The following is a 27,850-nucleotide window of genomic DNA, read 5'->3' on the forward strand; positions in this document are numbered from 1 at the left end:
TTAGTTCAATTGTCTAATTTTATATGTTATTAGTCAAGAAAAGAATTTATGGAGTAAAATATGTAGATAATGACTTAATAAGATAGTTTGTTATCAAGACCTGAGGCTGAGATATGTTGACTCACCTATTTATACTACTGTAGGTTTTAATGATTAATTACCTAAGAATATTTTATATTTTTAATTATTTAGAATTTATGTTTGTTTATTTATTAAGGTGATAAATAGGAAACTAGATAAATATATTTTAAATAGACTTATCTTGGTGGAAGACTTCTTTATTTATATTTATGTAGATTTAGAACTATATCTATTAGATCATCTGCATCTTGTCCACCATTTCTATCTCTGTAATTCTTTTCACAGTTTTTCTTTACAACATTTTAGGAAAGTTAGTTTTAGTTCTTAGTTCTTTTTTAAAAGATTAAGAAAACTTTTTAGAATTTAATAGTGAGGATCAATCATCTGCATTATTTGAAAAAAGAAAAAATAGATCTTGAGAGAGTTTTATTTTCTTATTATTGTTATGCTTAATTATTTTGTAACCATGATCGTGGAATTCAAGATGTTAAACTAGTTCTTTAAAGTTTTTAGTTGAGCTTTACTATTTTTGTATAAACCTAATTAGTTTTATATTTAATGAATGAATTTCTTTATCAAAATGTGTTTATTAATTTCAAATATAAGTATTATTTGACCATCATATTAAATTAATGATTATGGTTGTTATAAAATTATTTAGGTCACTGAATTAGAAACATTATTTTTCTTCATTCTTTGTTAGTTTAGAAACTTTAGTTATTTTATTAGTTTGAGTAAATAAAGAAAAAAGAAACATTACTTGTCATTTATTATTTCGTGCTTATTATTTTAACAAGCGTAATACTAAGTAGTTAACGAGACCAAATACTCATTTCTTCATAAATTGTTCAAAATTATTTGTATTTCATATTTATTTTTATTGTTTGTATATTGTTTTATGGATATTATTTTCACAAAAATTAGTTTAGATGTTTAGATCTATCTTTTTACATTGTTGGTTGATAATTAGTTTTTATAATAAGTTTATTATAAATTCCTTCAGAGCGGGGTGATTTTAAAACTTTATTATTATTTTGTTCGTGTACTTGCGCGTACTAATTTGACTATATCAGCTAGAATCTGGCCATTGAATAATGGTAGCTGTGGTGGTTAGAGATGTTTAAATTATATTAATAAAAAAATATTATAAATAATTAAGATTACATATAATTTTTATATATTGAAATTATACTAAATTAAGAATAATTAATTACAAGATGTATTTCTGATCAAATTACATCAAAAAAATCTTCTACTATCATACAATGTAATAAAACATATAATGTAATGGTGATTTCATTACATGCTTTATTATATTGCCTTATTTGTTTAATATAAAAATAAAACTATATTTATTTATCTACTTTAAATTAGATAATTTTGCAACAAAGTATTTAAAAATTAAATTAGATCGTTGAACTGAAAATTAGTGGTCAGTCCGATTCAATTGTCTTGAATCAAATTGAATCGAGTTAGATTTACTCAACCGAAAAAACTAGTTTACATATATATATATATATAAAGTAAAAAAAAAAAGTTGTAATGCCAAAAATTGGAAAGGTATATTTAAAATTATTAGAATTTATATTTAAATTAAAATAATATCTTCTAAAATTTAAAATCTAAAATTTATTTTCTTATAATTTATATATTTTATATTTATTGTATTACTTATAGGATATAATTCTAGTGATATTTATCTATTTAAATTTATTTTTAATTCATATTTAGATTTTATTAGATATTATTAATAATTTATTTTAATTATTATTTTAAAATATTAATAAATAAAATTTAATTAATTTTTATTTGATCAATCTAACCGCTACACTAACTGATTCAACGAATTCAACTAGTAAATGATGTTTTAATTGATTCACGATGTGATCCAATTTTTAGAAAACATGGGTTGAAGCCACGGTGATAAATCTTTTCATAGTTTTCTCAAATTAAAACACGAGGAGAGAAGTTGGACTCTCAAATTAGACTTTATTCTAATAAAACATAATTATGTATTTGACTTTAGAAGTTAAAATAATAAATGATAGCAAGAAATGGTGATAAAATATTAAATATTAATATGAAGAAGAGGCGAGAGGAATTCACATTTGACTTTCCCGAAAGTACAGGGAAGGGCGCAAACACCCGCGCCAATCTCATAATAAAAGTTGTTTTCTCTTCTTATTATGTTTTTTTTCATTTTCCTTACAATATTGATTCAATTTGATTAATAGTTTGATAGATCTAATTAGACTGTGATACATAAGTGTTATTGAGATTAGTTCGATTATTATGGTATCAAATGGATAGCGAGATGGTGAATTACAGCAATGGAAATCACCATTGCAATTATAATTACAAGAACAGCACTGAATTTTGTAATGATTACTATAAGAATGAAGATGAGGAGGTGGATCCGCTGCCAATAAGCCGTGATCACGGCTATGACACAGTGAAAAGTCGTTTTCTGATGTCACCCACAAATTTTTATCCATTTTCATCAGCGACAAAGGAACCATCTTCGCCGGCTCGTCGTCATGATTTCATTGAGCATCCTGTTTCCAGGATGGACACTCTTGCCGGGGTCGCCATCAAGTATGGTGTTGAGGTGAAATCTCTGTGTCTATCTATTGCTGCTGTTGTTTGTTATTGTTTTTATGGATTCTCAATACCGTATTTGTATGTTTGGAATGTGAATATCTATTACATGAATTCCCTGTCGGTTATAGGAATCATTTAGCTGCAGATTTGATGCTTTTAGATTAAAATTTGCGGCTTTCAAGCCTAATTTCAAACCCTTCAGAAACATAAAACAAATAAATAAGCTAGAGAAAATAATTAGAACAGATGCAATGAAATTATGTTAAGTAGGATGGCTATTCTTACAGTTGTCAACTAAATCTTAAGAGAAATGGCATACTAGTTGCAGATTTCCTGTCATAGGTGCTTTCTACATAAGCTTAATGGAAGAAGATTTAGTTGGTAATGCGTATCTTTGTGATTTTGGTGTTACTCCATTTTAGACTATCTTTTAAATGCAACATCATGCTCAACGTTTTTGCCTTTCTGTGGGTGTTTTGCACATTCACTTTTGATGTATCTAAATAATTATATTTCCTTCTGACCCATTACACTATGGTTTATTATTCATGTGTCCTGCCATTGTTTTCTTATTTTCGGTATTGATTATTTAGCTTTTCAGTGTTAAAAGTGGTCTTCTACTGTCATGTTTGCTTTGTTGTTGTTTTCTCTTATGTAGCTCCAGCATTGGTTAACAATGTAAAATTTTTCCTGATCCCATGAGTGTAATTGTTTGTGACATTTAGGTAGCTGACATTAAGAAAATGAATGGTTTGGTCACGGATCTTCAAATGTTTGCTCTCAAATCACTTCAGATTCCATTACCTGGAAAACATCCACCTTCATCTTCCTTATCAAATGGTCATGATACTTCAAGGTATTTGTTTAATCTTTCATTCTCATATTTTGACATTGCTTTTCGTGTTTTATTGTAAGAAATTTCAACTTATAAATTTGTCCATGAGCTGTGTGAAATATGTAGTTTTTACCTGTTACTTATCAGTATATGAACCGAATAAAGATGTTCTGGAAATGTTGGCATATGCCATATTATTTGATCTGTTTTCTGGATGTCTGCCTTTTTTTTGCTTTGGGCTGTCACGTTACAGTACAATTTTGGTTTAATATGACTATAAATTTTATATAACATGAATTCTGTCTATGCTATTACAAGAATTACTTATGATTATAATCAACAAAATTACCACAATCTTACGTCATCTTCCTCCCCACCATGGGCTCTAAGCATAACCAGATCTGAGTCAATTCTGAGTTCTCGACTATCCCCTCGGACCAAGCTTGATTCACTCACATGAATTCAGGTACAGCTACAACCAGGGAGAAGTCGTAGGAAATTAAACCTGTCCTCAAAAGTAACATATGACATTATCACGGAAAACTGCTAGCTTCAGGGAAATTCCAGAAGGAAGTGGAATCTCAGCTCTAATCTCTGTCTATATGAAACAAAGAGAGCCATGCCACCACCACCATAACTATCATCCACCATCATCAGACCACAACATTCCAGCCATTTTAACAATAGTCTTGCCACAACCACCTCTAACCACTTCTGCAACAACTACCATCACCACTACATATTCTTTAATTAACATAATTAAATTCACAACTTAAATTAATTTCACAGCACTTAGTTAATTTCATTTTTATCCTTACAGTTTTATTAATGCTGAATAAGTTTTCATCCCTTGAATATTTAGCTCTTAAACTTTCAGTTTTAGCAAATACCCTTAGGCTGGATAAGTTGTGGCTCATTGCAGTTCACTCCATGCGAAAGTGTTGAAGCATATGGCATTTTAAGTAGATTATATCAGAAAAGCTAACCAAAATACTAGAACCAAATGTAGGTGATGAGACATTGAACTCAATCAACTAGGACTAAATGACTGCTGATGCTATCATCTTTTGTGGTACTACTGGTGCTGATACTTTGTTCATTGTGGATGGTTGGAGGGTAACATTGTTCAGGTTGGTAGAGGCATTGATATTGTTTAGGAGGAATACTAAATGTGGTTACCTTTTGATGTATTGCAAAAGTGGAAAGAGAGAGGTATATGCCAAAGGAGGGTGGTTTATAGCAGAAGCAGGTTGGAATTTAGCAAGATAAGCAGCTACAGCGTCCTGTTGCTGATGGTTATATTGATTGGGGAGACTGTCTGCTATAATATCTGAGTTACAAATTTTTATACTTCCAATCCTCTTTCTCCTCTAGCCGGATGATAGATTTCAATATAATCTTTTTTCAATATTATAAGTTTGTCATCTTTCAGTGAAACTGTCCCGAACATTCGTTCTTCCCTTGCTCTTTGATCAATATCTTGGCTATAACCCTTTTGATTTCAAAGCTGTAGCGCAGCTGGAACTCTCATACTCAAGGCATATCTTATTTATCTATTTACTTTTATGTATGTGCTTCTACATATTTTATTTCTCTAGATTATGATGCTAATATGTCTTAAGTACTTAAAAGTCAAACATCTTTCTGCAGAAAGCAGGCCCCAACATATCGTGCGCATTCTGACCTCTTTGATTCATTTCAATCGTTGAGGCTTAATTCTTCAAAACAGGAGGTTTCTCCAGCCATGACTACTTTACAAGGTTATTATGGCCTTAAACCATTAACAGATCCAATGATTTCCAATTTTGAAACAGTAGACTACAGAAAAGGAGACTGTAATTATCAGGACGACATTCAATATCTCAGACCTTCACCATCATTAGATACACCTTTGAACCGCCACCGGAAGTCCAGGAGCTTAGTTAATGGGTTTCTAGAAGAGCATAATAGACTAGCTGACAACCAGCATTCTACTGAAGCACGGGAAAATAACTTAGAGAAATGGAATGAGAAATTGGTCAGGAGGCGTCAAAAATCTGAAGCTGACTTCTCTTCCATCTACCCTGAAACACTAATGAGGGAGGATAGCTGTGTTGTAAGTTCACCAACCACAGGAAAAAGCTTAGCTATGAGGTTCAAAGCAGCAAGGCGAACTGGTTTGCCAATTGATACTGAAATAAACTCTCTGACTGATTCCTTTATGAACAGTGCATTTGCTAGCGTAAGAAAGTCATCAAGCACATCTAGTTTGCAAGATCAGGAAAGTAGCAGTTCCTCCATCCGGGCAGCATCCAAATGGAGTTTGAAGCCTGATTTACAGGCTCTTTCAACATCAGGCATTACAAAACCGATGTTTGATGGATTGCCAAAACCAATAACCAGTAGAAGAAATAAAGCTGCACTTGATTAGGTACCCCTTTATACGAGTATGCTCGATTTCATTTTTGGTCCATATTTTGGCAGGCACTGCATAGATAATTCTCAAGAGTAAATAAAAAATAAACTTGGAAAATGTCAACATACTAGGTTCCCATTAGTTTGATACAAGAGCAGTGTTCACATAGATTCAATTTGTAGATTCATGATTCTGTTCTGTATTAACAATTTTTTAAGTCTTATTATGGACTGGAAAAGTGGGTGCAATAATGCGGACATTAATATCTGTATTTAAGTTTTACGATCTGTGAAAGAAAATAGGTAAACTTTTCTCTTCAAAAAAGAAAAACTTTTTTAACCCTGCAGTTCATTGAAATCTATTAAAATTATTTTTCAAATAAATTTCCCTGTCTAATATGTTTAATAACAATTACGAAATATATTTCAAATAAAATAAATATTATATTAAAAATAAATTGCAATAAAAAAATTCAGAGAGAAAAACATGCAAAAAAAAAAAAAAGTAAAATAAGATAATAAAGTAAAAAAAATTATTGTCTTATTGACTTACTAATATAAATTTTATTCAGAATTCTACTTATTTTATTAAATTTTAATTTAGTTATAACTAATTACATAAGATTAATTCCATAAAATTAAAATAAAAAAAAAAAACATTTATTCAATCAAATCCCATATGACACAAGATGATAGCCAAAAGAAATTTATGCTCTTCAATCTGAGGATGAAGCCTAGCTGAAGGATTTTGTGATGTGGTAAGCATGGGAGATTAGAAGGAAAACATCTTCATAAAAATGGTTCAGTAGGTCAAATGAAGCATCACTGGAGAATTCAATTAAAAGTTCAAGCTTCTTCCTTGCATCAATTTAGCAATTTGAGATTCCATCTTCACAAGGATTAAGAATTTAAAACTGCAATGGATATTAAGCATTTTGAAACTGAAATGGAGACCTGGGACAATCTCAAAAAGCGACCCCAATTGAGTGGAGAAGCTGGTTTTCAAGCTTCGTTACTACAAAATAGAAGCAAGTTAAGTGCTTCTTTGTAGGGTAGGTGGCACCAATGGCCATTAAACTTAGCCGATGTGTGCTCGATTTGTTCATAATTGGTGGTTGATATTTACTTTTGACTAATCCCGATCAAGAGTATAAAACAGCTACTGTTTGATTCAAATCCAATAATCAAGTATATGACTTATTCACTATATCTAAAAATCAACTATATATACATGAGAACATATATGTATATAAAATACAAGAATTTTTAAAATTTATTTAAAAATTATATCAAGTAATCCAGTTTGATAAAATTTAACTTAATTATATTGAATTTCAAAAATTAATAACGAAGCGTATTTGTATAAATTATGAATGAATTTCATGAGAACAGAAAAAGAATCATTCACATCAAACACAAAATGTAAAAGTTTAAGGTGACACTACCAGAGACTTCTCTTTTCAAGAGAAAGAAAAAAAAAAATTAATTTTTTTTTCTTATCTTACTCACACTTGTGGGTCATATTACATAATTTTTGAAAAATAACTTAAAAGAAAAAAAACATCTCAATCGGTGCCACTTCAACATTACAGTTTGTATTTATGATCGGAATAAACAGTTTTACTGAATTAAGAATTAATTAATGATTATTGACACCATATGAACAAACTAAAATTTGCAACTTCAATGGAATCTACTTCAGGGAAAAACTTGCCAACCGTTCATGCAAACTATCCAGAATTATTTTCTATGCAAAGTTTTCAAATATGCATTTTATATAATATAATATTATTTAGTTATTGGAGTTATTTAAAGCATAAATATAAATGCGACAACCTTAACCAAGAGCAGAATTTTGCAATAAATCACTTGAATAATTCTGATGGAAAAAAAGAAAAAGAAAAAACAACTCCAATTAGTTCGAAAGCATTGCATCTTAAAAAAAAGCTTCTTGCTGCTGCCAGTAATAAAACTAAAACATATTATCAATTGAGTTAAATATAATACAGAACTAACCATTGCAGTAAAGATATTCACAAAGAAAATTAATACTTCTGTAAATTAGTTGGTATAACTTGAAAAAGAATAATAATAATTTTGAATTGTAAACCCCCTTTACTTTTCCTTTTTTAGATATACTTGCAGAAAAGCTAATCTCTACCTACTAAGTACAAAATTATGAGCATTGTTTGGCTTGAGAATCCATGGCTAAAATTTACCTCAACTTTTTGTAGAAGATTTGTGTGCCAGGTATGATTTTATTCTTCAGTGTTTACCACAATGAAAAACCATGAATGACCAGCGATTGACCTGAACCATGAATGACCAGCGATTGACCTGTAACAACAAAGCTTGCAGTTATCATTCTTATCCTAATACTTGATGCCTGGCAGTAACAACAATCAATCATGCAATGCAGCCTCATAAGAAAGACATGGACTTCTGTTTGTTTTCATAGGGTGGTGACTCTGACCAACCCTCAAGGAGAAGGCAGAGGTTGACAACCTCTGAATGCATTGGGCCAAACCCAGCTATATCAAGCAGAGTTCTCAATCTTAAGTCCAAACTCTTATTTGAGATTTCTCCAAGAAGCACAAAAGACTTCAAAATACAAAGCATCTCCCCAAATTTTTGAGGATAGTGTAAAAGTATTCAGGTCGACAGGGACATGACATGATAATCAATCACAATTCATGCCACAAAACAAAACACATAAAAGTCATTTCCACAAGATCATCACACATAATTAAGGCACATCCAATAGTTACCACCCCTACAGGATAAGACTTCTGCCAACAAAAAGCACAAAAGATAATAAAATACAAAACAACACTCTAATTTGTCCAAAATAAAAAATAAAATTAAAAAACAAAGGATTCCTCTAAAATCTCCGAATACAGAACATACAAAAGAAATCAGAGGAAGGGTAGAGCCGAAAATAGCTGTAAGATTAAAAAGAAGGATGGCCATTTCATTCTACTTCAATCATTAATACCATAATATCAGGCATTTGTGAAGAGCATTTTCCCCATCTCTTCCACTCAAAAACCTATAGATCAAATCAACAGCAAAGCCTCCTAACTTTGACATAGGAGCACACCAGTCACAGAACACCACAAAACACTGATGCTATCAGTCGGGCAATCTCCAAATACAGAAAATACAAAAGAAATCAGAGGAAGGGTAGAGCTGAATGTAGCTGCAAAATTAAAAGAATAATGACCACTTCATCCTACTTCAACCATTAAAATTATAACATCCGGCATTTGTAAAGAGCTTTTCCCCATCTCTTCCACTCAAAAACCTATAGAACAACTCAACAGCAAAGCCTCCTGAAGACACCAGTCACAGAACACTAGAAAATGCTAATAGTCGGTCCATAACGTGCTGTTCTCACTTCCTTAACTTATCTTGTCCGAAACAGAAAAACTAATTAAAAACTGGCTACAGGCCGACTGGAGTACAGGATACACCTTGGCAGTCAGTAAGGTCTAGTCCAAGGGTCGAGAATACAAGTATGCTCTCTTTAGTTTCTTCGCTACTGCATACTTCCAGTTCACCATCCATAAGTCAGCATCTCTAACTAAAAATAAGAATGTGAAGAAACGCCAACAATTTAATACTGTTAGCTGCTGTATATTGACTTGTTTTGTTATATCATCCAAAAGACTATAAGTAACTTTGGGAAGCAATTGCTAGTAACCATATCATTTCTTTCTTCAAATGGCAGAGCACAGACTGCCCACAACACACGTTAAATAGCAGCAATAGCAATAGTAATCAACACTTATCAATTAATTAGTTAAGACTTAAAAATAAACACTCGGTTGAAAAGAAATTTCCAGTATACCACAACATCTACACCTGGCATGCATTTGAAAATAGTATGATCAGAATAAAAGTCATGTCAGTTTAAAAAAAAATGAAACATAATAGGAAAGAGATTGATGTCCACTTTACGCAAATGATTTGGATAGCTAGGAGCTTAAGTTCCGGTAAATCATAAAAAAATGTACAGGTCGCTGTTTAGCCTCCTTTGTGAAAGAGTGAGAACTGTCCATTGTTTGACTGGCCTATGCTACTTTTAGGACTGGTTGGTTTTAGCCAAAAAAATCTGGGAACCTGAGGATTTTATTAGCAACATTCCAACAGGAGCTTGACAGGTTATGCAGATTAAATATGCTTCCCAGAGAAAGCTAACAAGAGCAAATAAGTGAAAAAGAAACAAAAACAGGACATAGACCACACTGAATTCCTATCCAGAAACAGTCATATTGGCGGGTTAATGAAAATTTGGTTCTTAAAAATTGTGGAAGAGCAACCCTTAATATAATATATGAATAGTCATATTGGCGGTTAAATGAAAAATTGGTTCTTAAAAATTGTGGAAGAGCAACCTTTAATATAATATATGCAATTACTAATTAGTATTGAAATAACTGATAAACAGATGAAACAAAAGATACCACCATACTGAACCTAAATGAGATATGGAAACAGCTGCTACTTAATTCCTTTTTTTTTTTTCAAATAAGATGAAAATTCGGTGGTTTTAATCTTCTTTTAGTTTAGCTGAACTCTTCTAAACACTTTCAGAATCTAGTTCAAAATCCTTGGAAAAAATAATCAGACTTTCTAAACAAAGAATGAAGACATTTTCCCCAGTAACACTTACTAGATACTAAGTAAACATGAATGTTAATTATCTAGTTAATTTACTGCTCATTATCTCATGGATTAGACTACATGTTTGATAAAGAGAGAAAGAAAATGATAATACAATCGCATCAACCAGGTTAAGAGTAGGTGTGGTACTTAGTGCCTACAAACAAGGACAAAATCTATAACTGCAAGCCAAGCCGCATAACTTACCCGACCAAATGCAACATCTTATTCCAAGTAACACTATATTAAAACAGTATTACAAATGGACTTTGCAACACCATGAATTTATTTAGCATATACTACATAATAATATGCCGTGTGTATATCAAACTGCCACCATTTCTATCCTCATTCATATACAATCTCATAGTACCAAGTAAAATGGTGAACCTTTCACCAAATAATTTGAGAAGTCTTTAGCAATAGCATTAACCCACAGAACAATGGACCTGATTTAGAATTAAAAGCAATGTAGAAATAAAACCTCAATCTATTCATGAGAAGACCATCGAGATGTCACAAATGCCAGGAAATCAATTTTGCAAGTGAATGAATGTAGAAAGACATGCATAACAACAACAGCAGCAATAGTAGTAATAAAAATTGAAATAACTTTGTTTATTATTTCCACCTTTCAATGGTTAATGATAAGTCCAAATAACACTCTGAAACTCTTTATCTTTCTAATACATATCAAAAGACTTTGGGAAATTTGGAGCATGAAGGTTTTATGAACATACACAATTCAATTTGCATATAAATGAACAATTATAGTTATAATTAGACATCATTTAAAGCACGCATCAAATGTTCACTAAATATAATATTGAAAATTAATAGCACCAACTCTTATTAGCCAAACGAAGCCATTTGCACTAAATGTTTTTGCCAGTGACATTTCTTCCTTTCTGTACCAGAAAAAATCTAGCACATACACAAAGATCAGGACAGAACCAATGTTGAGACTACATACTAATTAATCTAAAAGCAACGGATGATAAATATACAATTGGGTAAATTTAATTAGCAGCTCAAAGCAATAAACCTATCAAAGAGTCTGCTCAAACTATTTTTACACCTTCGAAAAGGATACTTTCTTTATGAAATAAATGAGCTATTCTGCAAACTATTGAAAGATTTTAAAGAGTTTGAAAAGGCTTTAAGGAATTCGCAATCTGATGAGATAACGTACACTTTTTACTAATGAGTGCATTTCTTGCCATTGGTTAATCCTTCTTTGCCCATTAATTTACACCACTGTTGTTTCTTTTCATATAGCTCTTTTAAATATATCCAAAAAGGAAAAATGTCAAGAACACGTATACTTTCCAAAATAACTTTCAAGAACCATAAGACAAATTACCAAAACTTGAGCAAGACTAATAACTAAGGCATATATGTCAAATAAGAGAAACAGTGGAAACTATTCCCACTTTTAAAAACTATGAAATGAGAGAGATATGCTAGACCTCTAGACTATACATACTGTATCATGAACACAAGCAGTAAAAAAATGAAGTAAATGTTTTACTGAAACCCAATCAAATGCGTCAAATTAGTTTATCCGAAAGTATCAGTCCTTTCCCTATATGCAATCCACAGGTAAAACTTTTCAGAACTCCTGTAAATTGATCTATAAATTGAATGGTAAGAGTTAGAAACAAAATACCTTGCAGTTAAACAAATTTGGAATGCACATTTGTCTTTGAATATAGTTCAGTAAATGTACTTTCTAAACCATGTCATTCTGATAGAGAAACGACTGCAAAATAGGGGGTCAACAATATAGGTTTCCCACCTTGTATCATAATGCTATGATCTCTACTTCCAAACCAACTCAAACTCTTTGATTAACTATAATGAACCAGCCCACACTCTTTCCCAAATAGCAATGCAAAGAAAATGACAAAGGAGTAAATGCTCTATTTCAGAATAATTATCTTGTTACTGTCTCGATATTTAGTTAAGGTTCTTTATGCCCTTTCTTGGACTTTAGACTTTATTAACTTGGATGGCTAAAGAATAAACATTTTCTTTTTTCAAAAAAAGAAATGGTTCTATTAGCATCTCCATGTTCAAAACATCTATTTGGATTTACATTCAAAACAAGAGATGGAAATCCTTGCCCAAACCTCTCAGGTAATTTGTGCCCCATAATGGTTTAGCCACGGCAAACACCCTCCCATTTGAATATTCCAAATAACATATGTGCGTCTGTCAAATAATCTTGTGTCACGAATTTGAAATGAATATTTATAAGAAAAAATATATTGTTTAGTGCACAATTTTGTTAGTTTTCTTAATATTGTGTTTGATTCAAGTTCAACAGATAATTCATTTTATTTCACAGGCAATTTCTAAAAGAATTAAATTCATTTGCAAATGAAATATGTTGTTTGATGTGATATGTAATAAATGTAAATTTCAATTAAAAATTGACTTAGAGTTGAAGAGATAACAGAGAGGAAAGAAGAAAGAATAGATAAGAGAGGAAAAAGTATTTGAATCAAAAAGCAATTTGTCATGCCAAAATTTATCTCATAAGTTTAGAATTCATTTGGAGATTTTATCAAATTTGATATAATTCAGTTTATTTAAAATCAATTCCAAGGATTTAACAAAATAGAATTCCAAATGAATTGTCATTATGCCACATACAAAATATCTATTTATGAATGAAACCCATAGTTCGTTTATAGTTATTATAGTGTAATATCATATACTAGAACCTAATAACCATAGTTATTTAGAAACATAAGAAGCATCAAGAACCCCAGGTGTCTTGGAGCCTAAGCATGCAGGTGCGCGCCTCAACGAAGTAAAGCGCAAAAAAAAAAGTCATACAAAAATCATTAACTAAACATCAATGTTTTCTAAACTAAAATAAATTACATGCATAAACATAATTTTACTTAGCATATTTCTAAATCCATAATAAAAAGTAAAAGAAATGCACAAATCATAATACCATGATTAGACACTTGCAGTCCTACTAAATAACTATAATTCATAAACCATATTTCGTCAGACAACTACTTATCATACTTGGGCTCAATATAATCATCCTGTTCATCTTCATTAACTTCCTCAATTTTCTCATGGTCGCTTTCAATTTTCTCTTTATCATCTTCTTCAAAATCAATCTTTTCCTCATCTCCAAGTACTGGAGGAGCATTAACCCTCTTTCAAAAGGATGCTTTTTGACTTGTAGAAATCCTCATTCGAGATTCTTTTAATTTCTTGAAGTAATAAGGTCGAACATTTGTGAGGCCCAACTTACCATCGATAGCCCATTTAAAAACAAAATTTAGGTCCAAATTCACTAAGGCGAGCCTTTTCCGAGCCTCGCCACATCCTTTGATGCAGGCCTTAGTAAAGTTGCTTGCCTCTAAGGCTATGAGGCATAGAGGCTTGAGCCTCATGGGCCTTGAGCCTGAGGCACCTTTACCAACTATGCTAATAACTTAGACAATAAAATATGACAAACTAATATATTTTTTTAATACTTTGAAAATTATGAAAAATAAAATGGCCTCGCCCCTCCCCAATATTTTTTCCCTGCCCCAACTCCACTCCAATTCTTAGTGGCGCAGGCATGGTAAACTAAAAACCCAAATGCCATTACCATTCCCATTCAAAGCTAATTCTGTAAGGATTTTGTGATATATATGATTGCAATACTCACCTTGAAAGAAGAATTCGAACAATTAAAGAACCAAAAAAGTGGCAGCTATTTTCCTGGCATATCAGATAATTAAACTCGGCAGTATTTGATCTTTTTGTCCTCTCTTTACTAACTTCTCATATTTCCTCTGCCACCTAACTGGGTTCAAGTAAGCTAGTTACACCAAAGGGATTTTCCTAAATCCGACAAGTCATTTGTGTAATAACCAAATATGCAATATTGAACCTAGAAGCTAAAACATATACAACTCAAGATCTCATCATGATTTGTTGGCAGTTGTTATTTCACATGTGCAGGTGAGTATCATCAATGACAATTTAACCCAGATAACAATAGGAAAGAAACTTTGAATGACTTGACATTATGTTATATAGATATAACTCACAAAGAAAGGAAGAATATTATCTGTCCAAATAGCAATAAAAAATGTTCAAAGAAACTCTGTTACAGCATTTTAGAGATGAGGAACTGGAAGAAGAGCATAAATCTGAGAGCGAACCATTGTTCTTGCTCAATAGAGACGAAAACTAGACTTGATATCCTAAATGCCAACAACGAAGACATGGAGTAACAAGATGCTAAACTATACTACTGCAAAGCCATTAACTTCACAAGTTTTCTGGATCTAATAAATTTCCAGTTAGTCCATTTGTCTGCAGAACAAGTAGACAGTGTGGTAGAGCAAATCATGAAAAGGGTGGGTTAAAAGCAAGAGAGTTAAGCTATGAAAAGAGCAATACGCCTCTTGAATAAATTTGTCTCACCAAATACTGGAGAGAAACTACTCTATTTAGTGGCATTTCAAATTTGCATGAACCCATGGGCCCCATTCATCGACATAAAAGGCAAAGGAACGGGCTCCACTTTCTCACATGTTTTCATACATTTCTAATATCAGATTATGAAAATTGATATAAGAATTTCCTATCCCTAAAACTTTGCTCTTACTTTAAATCTACTAAACCTTTGTCAGCCACCAAAAGGATCAACTAAATAAGCCCTTCGTGAATATTATTGTCACAACTAAAAGTAAAATCAACTTCCACGCACAAAAAGACCTAAGTTAACAATGGACTTGACAAGTTATCCACTTTCATATCTTGCTACTTGATTTTGTAAATCTGCAATAAGAAATACAAACGGTGGTTTCCTGCCAAAAGTGGAATTTAGCCTTATCTGTTAGTAACCAAATTCCCAAACAAAATATGTATGAACAGGAACATCCCAGCCACCCTATCAAATTTCTCCCAATTAACTAAAATGAAAAAAAGAAAACAAGAAAAAACGAGAGCACATCTAAAAGAAATACAACACATAATTAACCACAACCATTAAAGGTAGTCGTTTAAGTTAATTGCTCTATATAACAAAGGGAAAAAAAACCAAAACATGTATAAATACCATACCGAATACATATAAGCAAATTCCTTTACAAGGAACTCGAGTCATAGAAAGAATTCACTATATGCATGTCGGCACAGATTTTTGGGGAATGGTATATCAAAAATAAGCATGAAATAGACAATAATCTCCTGAAAGGACCCTTAAGTTCGTAACTACTCTTATATATCACTTGAAACAAAATTTAGTAAGAACTTGAGAGTAATTACAGAAGTTGAGAAACAGATGTACTAACCAAGTCAGAAACATGGGCCTATATTCCGACGAAAATGTTCCCCGATACATTGTCAGAAAATATTACAATATACACAGTCCTGCCAACAGCCTCCACGAGGTCTAATAGCTGCCTCAAATGCCGGTGTATCTTGTCCAAAAGTGGAACCTTTTTGAGGTGTATTATAATGTGAATTCAGAAATCATTTTCCCGCCCACAACACTGAGAAAATGAAGTCACATAGATGAGAACCATCACACAGACATTACACAAACACACTCAGAGAGAGACTTGTGCTTAATATTATAAACCATCCATTGAGCGACTGAAAATTACAACACCGAGATATCAAGATATACAGAGTAATAACGCATCATACAGACATTACAGACATGTGCTTACTGTCATAAAACCATCCATGTGGGAAACTGGCACTTAAAGATCACAAAAACCATCAAGGAAATCATTCAACTTCTCGAGTCATGCCATAGAAAAAAAAGGTTTGCAGTAAATAAACTATCAAAAGGATTACATACATTACATAATTTCTTTTCCATCAGAGATGTTAGAAGTTAGCTTATAATTCACATTTTAAGACTCAATCACACGTGATGTAATTAGTTCACTATGGCGCCCAAGTGCATGACAAATAGTGATATTAGTTAAAGTATTAGTAAAAGAATTGTAACTAAAGAAAGAGCATATATGAAACATCATGTTATGGACCTAATAAGAAACAGTCTTGTGTCCCTTAAATTGCACTGAACTACAGAACACCTTTCCAAACTTTTTCACACTGTTTATAAGCCCTATTTATATAAGATCAATTCCATGACAAATACATGAATCAATATAACCACCAAATCTTTTATCATCCGAATCTCAAAAGGACCGATCATTTAATGAGAAGTCCAAAGGAATAAAAGAAATGAAGAAATACATACTTAAGGAAGCTTTAGGCTCATCCTCAAGCCGGTCTCCAGCAATTAAGGGCCGACATGTCCGGTCTACATGGCAACATGTGTGGAACACCATGACCTGTTGGAATACAAAATCAACATCGACTCTACAGTCTTATTGGAGCTTAACTACTCAAATAGTTTATAAATCATATCGTAGACAAATAAGAGAGATTTTTACTGAGCAAGGTCACCTGGAATTGGAGCTCCAGCAGGTAAATTGTTAGCAGTAGAGAGCTGAAAACCAATATTATTAGCAGGTGGCCTTTCAAGGGGTGGCCGAAAGTAACCTGCCATTAAAAATTTTAATAGTATCATTTTACTGCATAGCGTAAGAAAATAAAAGAAAAAGAATAAAAAGTAAAGGAAAAAGAAAAGAAAATATGCTAAAGAGAAAAGATACATGGCAACCACAAAAAATAAGGAATCCTCCCGCAGAGGATATAACACACAGAAGACAAACAATGAATGAAGTAGTACCCGTCAATACAAAATAGGAAGAAGAAGATAAAACATTGCAAATTAAATTTTCCAGTATTCACATTCCAAAATGCAGATATAAAAGTGACTAAGTATAAATGAAAAATTATCTCACACTTATTAAACATTTGCGTGTATGCACGTGCATTGATATGGAACCTCTACATCCTTCTAGACCCAAAAGAGCACATAATCACTTCATCAGATCTTAATTTCAAACTTGAGAGATTTCAGAGTTCAATACAAAATAAACTTGACAATTAGCACACAATCCTTTTCTCTCCCTTATCATGCCTTCAGAATCATTCGGACATGATCCTTTAAGCATGACATGTACAGGCTTCATTAAAGCAATCAATGGCACTGGAAGCAATTGAACTAGTACCTATATATGCAATGCATAGAAACAAAACTTCAAGAAACCTAGTACAGGAAGCCATTCCGCTAGTACCTCCATATGTAATGTACAGAAACAAAGCTTCTAGAAACCTGGCAGATGCAGAAGTTCAGTTCCACTAGTACCTCCATATGCAACGTACAGAGAGAGAACTTCTAAAAACCAAGTGTAATAATTTTCTAAGAAATGAAATAATATTGATTAAAATCATTAATCCTAGTTAATAATACAAATAAAACCATTAGGACATTGGGTTCACCTTGGCAATAGATTACAACCAATCACACTAATCATTCTTTTTTTTTTTGTTACATTTAAGCTTGGAGGAGTGAAGCAACGAAGGGGTACAACTAAACCAACATGGAGATAAGTGGAATAAAATGATCTAATGACTGCATCTATCCAAAGATCTAATCAAAATCGTTTGGAATGGAGAAAGAAAATCCATATAGCTAACCCAAATTCGACTTAGTGAAGTTGTTACATTATAAGAAATAAAAACAAAATAAAAGAATCACAATGCCCCATCATGCTAAACACCTCCATCTGCTGCCATTGACCACTTCAGAACACACTATAAATCTGCTACACCAGGTAGGATATCAATGGAACACAAAAGAATTCAACATCATCATCAGATGAGAAATTAATAAATTCCCCCAGGTGCCTCCAGTCAAGTGTAAGAAAAACAAAAAAAAAATCAAATAAATATTAAAATCTTCGAGTAGAAGTGTGAGAAAGAAGAAAAACGTCTCAACAAAATGTCTGTGTTTGGATGAGAATAATATCCAGGAAACAGAGACTAGCAAGAGTATAATGCATACCTTCTTGGCCAAAAGATGGGCCAGCATTTGAAGGAGTTCTTCCACTCATCCATGTGCCGTGCTGATTCTCTGTATTAAATTCATTGGAGGGCACCCTCCACTGTTCATCACCAACAAATCGCCTTCGTCCATCAGGATGAGAAGGCAACGGATAGAGACGGGGATATGAATGCTGAGGATGATGCTGAATGGCAGGCTGTGCAAAGGAAAAATGACCAGACGTAGTTTGTGGCAGGCTCGGATGCATAGGTCTTTGCACAAAAGGTGCAGTGCCTGGTTGAAAATGTGGGTTTTGTTGAGAAGCTTGGGGTTTTAAATACAGATCGTTATGCCCATATTCCAGTTGCCTTGAAGGATTAAATCCTGAAGGTTCTCGAGAATTGCAAACTACAGCAGGTGTGAAGCAAGGTGACTGTTGAGGAAACAATTCACTTTTTACAACAGCATCCGAATGATTTGTACGAATATTTCCTGACATTTGAGCCAGTTGGTTACCCTGCAAACAAAATAGATAAGTCAGCACAAACAACCAACATACTCGAAATAGGGGGGATAGATATTAAAATATATATAAACAAAAACACTAATTTTTGAAAAAGAGAGGAACATACACTGGATGTACTGCAATACTCATGAGGTACAGCTGGTGGAAAAGCCAACTGTGGTGAGGATTGTAGCGAGGAAACTGATGGTATAATTGGTTGAGATGCCAAAGGAGGTTGAGTTGGTACTGACAGTTGAGGTACCAACGATTGTGGAGGGCCTGAAGGTGGTATATGAGGAGGAGGTGGTTGTGATGGAAGAGGCGGTGGAGGAGGAGGTGGTGATGGAGACATTGGGAGTGGAGGCGGGGGTGAGGGAGGTAAAGGTGGGGGTGGAGGAGGAGAATCAGGAGGCAGTGGTGGAGAGCCCTCTGGCAGAGGAGGCAACTCAACAGAATTGGTGATTACAGGTTCCAGTACTGAGCAATGCTGCTGTTCATCTACTTCAAAAGAACCACCTGTGCTCAAAGGCCGTTCATCCTTTTGGTGTCCAGACACATCTTCCATCTCAAGCTCACCATCCACATCCTCTAAGATGCAATGACGCCTGTCATTAGGTGTAATAGTATATGTTTCTGATTCTCCTAAAGTACGGTTTGCTTCTGCTAGTGATGAGACATCAGCACCTTCCTTCAGTGAACTGCTAGGAAGATCCTCTTCCTCATCTTCATCTTCAAATACATTAGAAGATAAAAATCCAGGCAACTGGAATGTGGCATTACTGTTGGAAAAGCCAAAAGAAAATAAGAAAGATAACCACTACAACTATGACATGATGAAATTGAAGAAAAATGATGCAGCACACTAACAAACCTCAGTTATAGACAGATAAATTGCAGTGACAAATATAAAATGCTATAAATAATCAAACAAATTTAACATAAATAATACAATTACAGTCCTGTTTATACATAAAATCAAGTTCATGAAAGCGAACCATGCACAAATTTGAAATAGAAAAAAACAGTACAATCCCAAGAATTTAAAAAAAAATAATAGGAAGTACAAACGCATGAATCTGTGAATTCTCTCAACCCTCCAAACAGTGTTTCCAGACTGCACATTTATAAAATTGCAATTTTCCTAATAACAGTCCATTATTAAGTTTAAAGAATTCTCAATTACATTTTTCCTGTTAAGAAATTCAGAAGCAAATAAATTTCATGCCGGGGATTGTTTAATCTTTCTGGTAAAAGCATTGACCAATTTTCCCATTGTGAAATCAAGGAATACAAATTGCTTGTAGTTACAAATCTACAACTTGCATCAGATATGGTAATAGAGCAAAGCACCAAAGGGCAAAGTATCAGAGCTTTATTTAATCAATATAAATGAGCAAAAAGAGGAAAGGCGGCCCAAAGAAATATAGAATAAATAAGAATCCACTAACATAAGTCACCTTAAAATCCCATCAAGAGTTCTTGTTTAAAATACAATTAAATAAGAGGGAATACCAATTCAAGGACAGTGATCTTACCATAGTAATACCATAGCAGTGTTTCTACATTCCTACCTGCTGTTACTTTTGAATCTTATGCTAACTTATGTTGTGGTAACGCCTTATTTATGTTTTTAAGTAATCACTTTCCAGAAAAAGCAAATAAGAAGCCTTAGATGTATAAGGATAAATAACTGTAACAATAACGTGTTGCACACATTATAGTTCATGTTTGAATAAAATATAGTATACCAGCTAATAATTCTGCTAAAATCATCAATCAGCACGTATATCCACATCCTAATTAACACTTAAAAAATAAAAAAGATAATAGATGCACTGCTTGTAACTTGTTTAGCACATATATGCTTGTACCCACATACTTTTGCCAAGAATTTAATCAGATACTCTTTGCATAAAAAATCAAATAAAACCAGGAGGCACCCATGACAGACAAGTCTCTTGAAATTCTCCTTCACAATCAATAATAATCTTTTTCAATATCTTTTTTTTGATTGGATGAATTGACTTCTTGATCTTGGTGAATTGTAATAAAAAAAGGGGTAGAGAAAATGCCTCGAGCCAATGTTCGAGTACCACGCGCTATGGCGCTGAAGTAACCCATGCCATGGGCACCTCATTCTTCTAAGATATATGTTGTATAAAAAACTATAGGCATAGAGGCATCCTATCAGAATTTTCTGAATGCATATGTCCTCAACATGCATATATAAATAGATAGAGCTCAATGTCAATGCCCAACTGTCCCAAGCATCAACATGTAAAAGAAAAAAAAAACTCTGTACTCCAAGTTTCCGATAGAAAATGTTTGGAACCAGCAGAAAAGATGAAGGTAGAAAGCACCATTGCAATAAAAAAAAAGTAATAACAAAGCCCATTACAAGTTTGCAGCATTATAATATTAAAGAAAATTAAAACAGAGGAGGGAGAGTAAAGGAAACCCAGACCTTCCATACTCATCAACAAGCATGCCTTCCATTTCTCTGATAGGATCATCTACAGCCCGCTCTGCTCGAGATGGACGTCTAAGGGAAAATCCAGCAGAGGAATCATCATTTGAAAATCCAATGTCATCCATGTAGCGCTTCAAAACAGCTTCAGGTAGAATTTTCCTCTCCAGCCACAAACGTAAAACCTGGTGAAAACAGTATGTCTAGTTTTACAAAGACTTAAAGAAAAAAAAAGAGATAAGGGATCGTGAAGGGAAGGCAGGAAAAGCATGGAGTAAGCCTTTGAAAATTAACAAGACTTCCTACAAAGGCACAACGAAAAGAAAATTTGCCTTGAGACACTGACGACGGTTTTCACGAGCACCAGAACCTGGAGGCGCAGCAGCACCCAGAAGGCGTGGCAATGCTGCCTGAACTGTTGGTACATATGAAGCTCCAGCAATCCCTGAAACAAATACAATTAGCAACAAAAATTGAGTCATAATAATTATGAAATGCAGAATCTGAAGAATAATCAGTAGACATGAAAAAAGCAACCTTTTTGATTATGTGAGCACTGGGTGATTGAATCGACAAGAAAGAAGAGGTCCACTTTACGATGGAAACTGGGCTCAATTTCCAATTTTCGGATTAGAAGTTCCACAACCTGCACAACCATTTTACCTTGTCTAAGTCTTATTCGAAGGATGCAAATCTCTTGCACAGAAGATAACATAAAAAAGCAGTCACAACTGCAGAAAGCAAATAAATATTCTTCTATGTTTCTCGCTTCCCTTTCACAAATTGCCGAGTTAAAATAGATCATTATTCAGGGTAACCTCTACCGATGCACTGTCCGTACTTTCTGCTACACATGAAAACTGTCCAATTTCACAATTTGTGCTTACTATAAAAAGCATGAACGGGATATGACACCAAAATTGTACAGATTTGCAGTGCAATGATCCATCAGGAAGTTGAATAACATAAAAAAGGGTATGGTTCAGCTACCAACAATATATAGAACCATAAGGTAGCTGATTTGGCAAAATCTTAGCACAAGATGTAACAACAGCAATCGCATGAGCTCAAAATGGAACACCATACAGTAACTTTTTACTACCTTAAAAATTACTTAATAGTCACTAAGGCTCACACTTCCATCCAATGGAGGATACTGGAAGCAGCCAGGAGTCTAATAATTTCACCTAAAGAATAACTTATCTGTGAACTATATGCTAAACAACGTCTATGATCTCCGAAAACATCTGAAGAACAAAATGATCAATAGTCCTCAATCCCCTATAGTACTGCAGCATCAAGCAACTTTGTCGACAACAATAACACCGGCTTTAAATGGATAAGTAAATAATCCCAAAAAGAAAAATGAAGACAAAAGAACAAGGAAAGGAATTACTCCCGCCATCCAATCTCCAATATATCATCCAGCAATGAGGTCATAAATATTGTTTATGTGTATCCATGTTTCGATCCACCATTTCAGAACATGAAATATAAGGAAAAAATAAAGAAGGGCCACTTAATTTTCTAAAGATCAGCACAGGAGGAAATCAAATGCAGCCTCCATATTATAGGGAAAAAATTACTACCAATTAGGTTGTGGCTTAGTACATCACATAAAAATCAGCAAATTTCTTCTGCATGATCCAGTTCAATAAATCACAGTTTATGAAGAAGGGCGAGTATGTCTTTAGCCGTACCTCATTGGCAATTCCATACTTGGCACAGTCAATGGCAAGACGTGTTGCACGTCCTATACTTTCTTTCGTCCTTGATAAAGTCTCAATCATCCCTTCAAAAGCATCACGAGCAACAGCAGCCTCAGTGCCACCACTCAGTGAGCCACCAGCAGCTCTGTGTCCAGAACTAACTCGTCGTTCCTCAATTTCTTCAGCATCCACCTGGTTGACTGACTCCAATTGACCACCATGAGTAGATGGAGAAACTAAATTTGTGCGATGATGGAAATTCTGTAAATCTCCCTGTAACGAAAAGCTGGTGCCAGATAAAAATGGTTGGGCCGATACGAGGCCCGGGCTACTTCCTTGAGGATCAGTAATAGATAAAAAGGAACTAGGGTTCCCAAAAGAAAAGTGTTGCAAGTGAGCTTCTCTCCTCTTTGCTTGAGCAGCTGCAATAAGATTCTTCATTGACATCACTGAATCTGGAGTCTTGGAATCAACCAGCAAATTGCTTCTTTCTTCTGTGCCACCTTCAAGTCTGTAATTAGACAAGAAGATAAAACATAGCAACTTAAGAAACCAATAACAATTATACAATAATACAAGCATTTCACCAGGCAAAGGATTATACTCTGTCGGGGTTTCTGTTAAAACAGCAGGGTCATTCATCCGTGCTTTTGGAGTATTTTTGGGTCTTTCTCCAGAAATACCTGGTCTATTTCTTGGATTTGTCACATTATTTTCAGAAGAATGACTGTCCAAAACCGAACTTGAGACCTTCATGAAGCTAGACTGAACCCTCTTCTGAGTACCAACTGTGGAAGCTTTAACTAAAGGTTTCGTGGCTTTCTGTTGTTCGATAGCTGGCTTACTGATGGAACCTGAATGAGGAGACCCCTTGGGGGAAATCAGTGTTGATTTGGCATCTCTAGATGATGACTGCTCAGCTTCTGATTGCCCAGGATTAGTAGAGGCATCAGTATCAGGCCTCTTATCACTTTTCAGATGGCTAGGAGAGAAAGAATCGCCATGCAATTGTGAAGATAATTCCTTTGAACTGCTATGTTCAATTATGGTAGATTCTTCAACACTTGGCTTAAAATCAACAGAGCTTCCATGCTGTTCATAAATAGAATTTCCAATGTGTGAACCAGTTCTTGTAGAGGTATCAGCAACAGCTGCAGGTGCTCTGACACTTTTGGTGGATCCTCCATGAACTGGTGTTTTGGGCTCCTCATCTTCATCATCATTATCATAAAGGCAAACAGCTCTCCGTCTTTTGGGAAGTTGATTAACTGGAACTTTAGTATTATTAGGAGTAAATTCAATCTTTGGCTGTAGAGAATCTTTTCCAGCTTTATCATTGGAATCAAGGGTAGCAGAGTCGGACATTGCCTCCAATGCTCGCCTACGACGTTTTGATACAGGCAGCACAGCTTCATCACTGGGAACATTGGATTTTACCTTCCCTGATTGGGCAGTAGCATCAGACTTGGCTGTACTGATTTGGGCAGATGCATCAGATTTTGCTGTACCTGTTTGGGCAACTCCATCAGGTTTAACTTTTCTAACTGGTGTAGGAGCATCCGATTTAGCTTTACCTCTTTGGATGGAGGCATCAGATTTAACTTTGCTTGTCAGGGAAGAAACATCAGATTTCATTTTCGCCAAGTAAGCAGAACCATCAGATTTCACTCTTCCTGTTTGAGCTCTCAATGCCAAAAGGATTTCTCTTTTCTCATGAAATGCGGACTGTTTGATCTCTTCATTATTAATAATTTTAGAGCTTGGAGAATCACTAATGTTTTTTGAGATGGATCCCTTGGCAGCATCACCTCCTCCACCTACACCTTTCAACTTTTTTGCAGGATGCAAAATTTCTGTTGTTATACCAGGCACAGATTGGGCCCTCTTTCTCTTGTCAGAGATCTCAACCGCATGACTAGATACATTTTCATGCAGATTGTCTGATGCCTTCAAACTCCTTTTAGCTACTAGAAGTTCTTTAGACTTTTTCCCTGTTCTGGTTCCAGAATCTGATTTAACAGCATTTAGGGAGAACTTGGACATGGTGCCACCAGAACTATCTTTTTCATTTACTCCATCTTTCAGTGGCTCGGAATTATCAGGCACGAGAGAGCCATTGGTCCTGCTGCTATTATGCACATCAGCAGAACTTTCAGGTTCTCTCTTTGATTCGATGACTATTGTCCTAGACTTGTGGCCATTTGTCGATGTTGTCTCACCATTCCTAGGGTTATTGGTGCAATCAACATCTACATTTACATCACCAGAGACTTCATCCTTCACATAGGAAGGATCACCCAAACAAGATGTAGATGATACCACCATCTGTTGCTGAGGACTTGAAATCTTAACCTTCTTCTCAGAAGACATAACTGGAGATGAATTATCTTTCACATCACAAGATAAAGTAGGCTTAACATCTTCACGCTCAGTTTGCCCTTGTCTATGTGAACAATGCTTTAACTTAGAACTAGAATCACCTTCTTCATTCCATGTTTCTCCCTTTGGTCCACCTGTACCCATTTCATCATTTACTTCAACCTCTATCTCATCCTCTTCTATGCCATCAACAGATGGAGCCTCACAGCCAAGTGCACCACTTGATTTTTCCTTGTCTATCTCTTGAAATGCTGTACAGATTTCCTTAACAGCTTGGGCAAAATACTTGGTCTTACCTTGACATCGAGCTGACAATTTATTCATCAATTCCCTTGTAAATACCTGAATATCAGCAGGTGCAACAAATGCTCTGCATAAGGAGAGAAAATGAAGATTGAAATGAGAAATGGAGTCCTCAATCAAGTAGCTTATGAACATAGATAAAGACAATACATCTTCCTCATTCCAATAGTAAAGGTTTTGACTTCCTTTTTGCTTCTTCTTTTTTTTATACATTTGCTAGTATATTTTTGCTATAAAAAAGAGGTAGAGATAGTGATAGTCAGAAGAGATACCAGGGGAATAGGGTGTATCTCAATTAAATATTAAATGAACCCAAAATCTTCTCATCTAAATTCAAAGAGTTTGTTGCATTTCTACAGCATAAAACTGAATTCCATATTTAAAGCAAAGCATACAACAAGATCAGAGAAACAAAGTTAATCAGATCCTTCATTGGATAAAGACTTCATTTGTCTAAACATAAAGGTTATTATGGACTTGCTTGCTGTAAACTTCATAACTTCTCAAAAATATGGTGCACCCTGTCCCCAACAATCCAGGGAAGATAAAAAATAAAGGACAACAAAATAGAATAAAAACAGTATCTAATTTACTAGAGCATGTATATTACTACAATTATTAATGATGATTATCCATTGGCGAACAATTATGCAATCCATGTTTAAGAACACATAGACTTCCTCCAAAGGATTTAAGAGTGCATATTTTGGGAAAAAGTTTAGATAATTATTACTTTGGGTGTTTCAATTATTTAGGGTATTTTTGTATATTGTGGTACCCATACAATTTTCCAAAATGAGGTTGGCTTTTCTTATCATGAAATGAAATCAGATTCAGAGTATCATAAGTATCTTTTTGTACTCTTATTTTTGCCTTGCGTTATTCTACATCACATGGAGCCGTCAGATATAATGAGCCCAAGGAAAGCATACTGACAATTTAGTGAAAACTTTGGAATTAAAAATTGGCAACAATTAACTCTGCATGTAGAAAATCAATAGTTTGCTATCATGTCAATGTAATTCATGAAAACTGAAAATGCACAATATAATGAGTTGCTAAACCAAATAAAAGACTACAACATCGTCCTATCCAAGAATTCTGCAAGCAAAAACAAACGTATTGAAATTATATAAAAAGCACTCACATTTCTTCAGTTCCAAAAAACTGGACAAAATATTTCTTAGGGTCAGGGGCTCGCTCCCAGTCTTCAGGACGGCTTATCTGAAAATTAAAAAATCAGCTATATACGATGGAAATAATACTCCAAAGGGTGCTAAAGACAGATAGTCGGTAAATAGAGAAATTTAAAACCAAACTACAGAACAGCAATCTCACAACTGAAACAGATTCAATTATTGATAAACAACCAGAAAACTAATTAATTGGTCAAATTGAAAGGAATAAATTAAAGAAAAGAAAGAACATACCTTGGCAGGCCAAGCAGGGAATCCTTTGACTTTAGCAAGAACGAGATCGCCCAACTTCAATTGACTCTTCGCCTTTTTTTTGTTCGCTCCTTTTTTACGCCCCGGAGCCATAGGCGTTGTTTTTTGCTGATTGCACGACACGCAAAACAACACGATAAAACCCTAAAATTCAAGAGAAAGAATCGAAACCACTAGAATTGGAGAATAGAACCGAATCAAATCGTATATAATAGAAACCCTAAATAGATACTCGAATGAACCTCACCAAAGATTCAGCCGGCGGCAAATAGCCGGTTAGGGTTCCGGCGACGGGGAAGCTATGGTATCGGAATATGAGATAAAGCAAGGGGGTTGTGCATTGAGAGAATGTCGGGGAAAGAGGTTTTTATTGGGGCGGTCGAGAGATACAAGAGACAGAAGAAGAGAGACTAGATTTCTTTTTGTGAGAGGGGCTCTTTTGGGCGTGGGAAAGAGATGTTTTACGCGGATGTCGTTTTGTCGGCGTTTTTGCGATGGTTCAATTGCTAAAATTTTATGTTTGC

General features: G+C 34.2%; 2 protein-coding genes across 7 annotated transcripts; one reads left to right on the forward strand and one right to left on the reverse strand.

Annotated features, from left to right (window-relative positions):
* The first annotated feature begins 2,160 nt into the window (after positions 1 to 2,160).
* LOC8276660 lies at positions 2,161 to 6,183 on the forward strand. The gene is made up of 3 exons (XM_002520874.4): positions 2,161 to 2,689; positions 3,408 to 3,538; positions 5,168 to 6,183. Exons 1-3 carry the CDS (start codon positions 2,384 to 2,386, stop codon positions 5,925 to 5,927), a joined length of 1,197 nt encoding a protein of 398 aa, XP_002520920.1. The 5' UTR covers positions 2,161 to 2,383; the 3' UTR covers positions 5,928 to 6,183.
* On the reverse strand, positions 5,184 to 27,850 carry LOC8276659 (ENHANCER OF AG-4 protein 2). 6 transcript variants are annotated; one of them, XM_015720326.3, is made up of 14 exons: positions 27,309 to 27,849; positions 27,026 to 27,102; positions 23,801 to 25,945; positions 23,188 to 23,707; positions 22,025 to 22,133; positions 21,820 to 21,932; positions 21,485 to 21,672; positions 19,148 to 19,799; positions 18,537 to 19,032; positions 17,030 to 17,125; positions 16,821 to 16,914; positions 15,898 to 16,098; positions 8,131 to 8,248; positions 5,184 to 5,983 (listed from the first exon to the last, which is right to left on the reverse strand). In XM_015720326.3, the coding sequence occupies exons 1-11, from the start codon at positions 27,417 to 27,419 to the stop codon at positions 16,844 to 16,846; spliced, it is 4,578 nt and encodes a 1,525-aa protein (XP_015575812.1). In that variant the 5' UTR covers positions 27,420 to 27,849; the 3' UTR covers positions 5,184 to 5,983; positions 8,131 to 8,248; positions 15,898 to 16,098; positions 16,821 to 16,843. The 6 variants fall into 6 exon arrangements, with proteins under 6 accessions (XP_015575812.1, XP_048233917.1, XP_015575811.1 ...); XM_048377960.1 differs by lacking the exon at positions 5,184 to 5,983 and adding an exon at positions 7,749 to 7,790; XM_015720325.3 differs by lacking the exon at positions 5,184 to 5,983 and having other exon boundaries at positions 7,870 to 8,248; positions 27,309 to 27,434; positions 27,574 to 27,849.

Source organism: Ricinus communis, chromosome 8, assembly GCF_019578655.1.
Source record: "Ricinus communis isolate WT05 ecotype wild-type chromosome 8, ASM1957865v1, whole genome shotgun sequence".
In the NCBI taxonomy this organism is placed as follows: domain Eukaryota; kingdom Viridiplantae; phylum Streptophyta; class Magnoliopsida; order Malpighiales; family Euphorbiaceae; genus Ricinus; species Ricinus communis.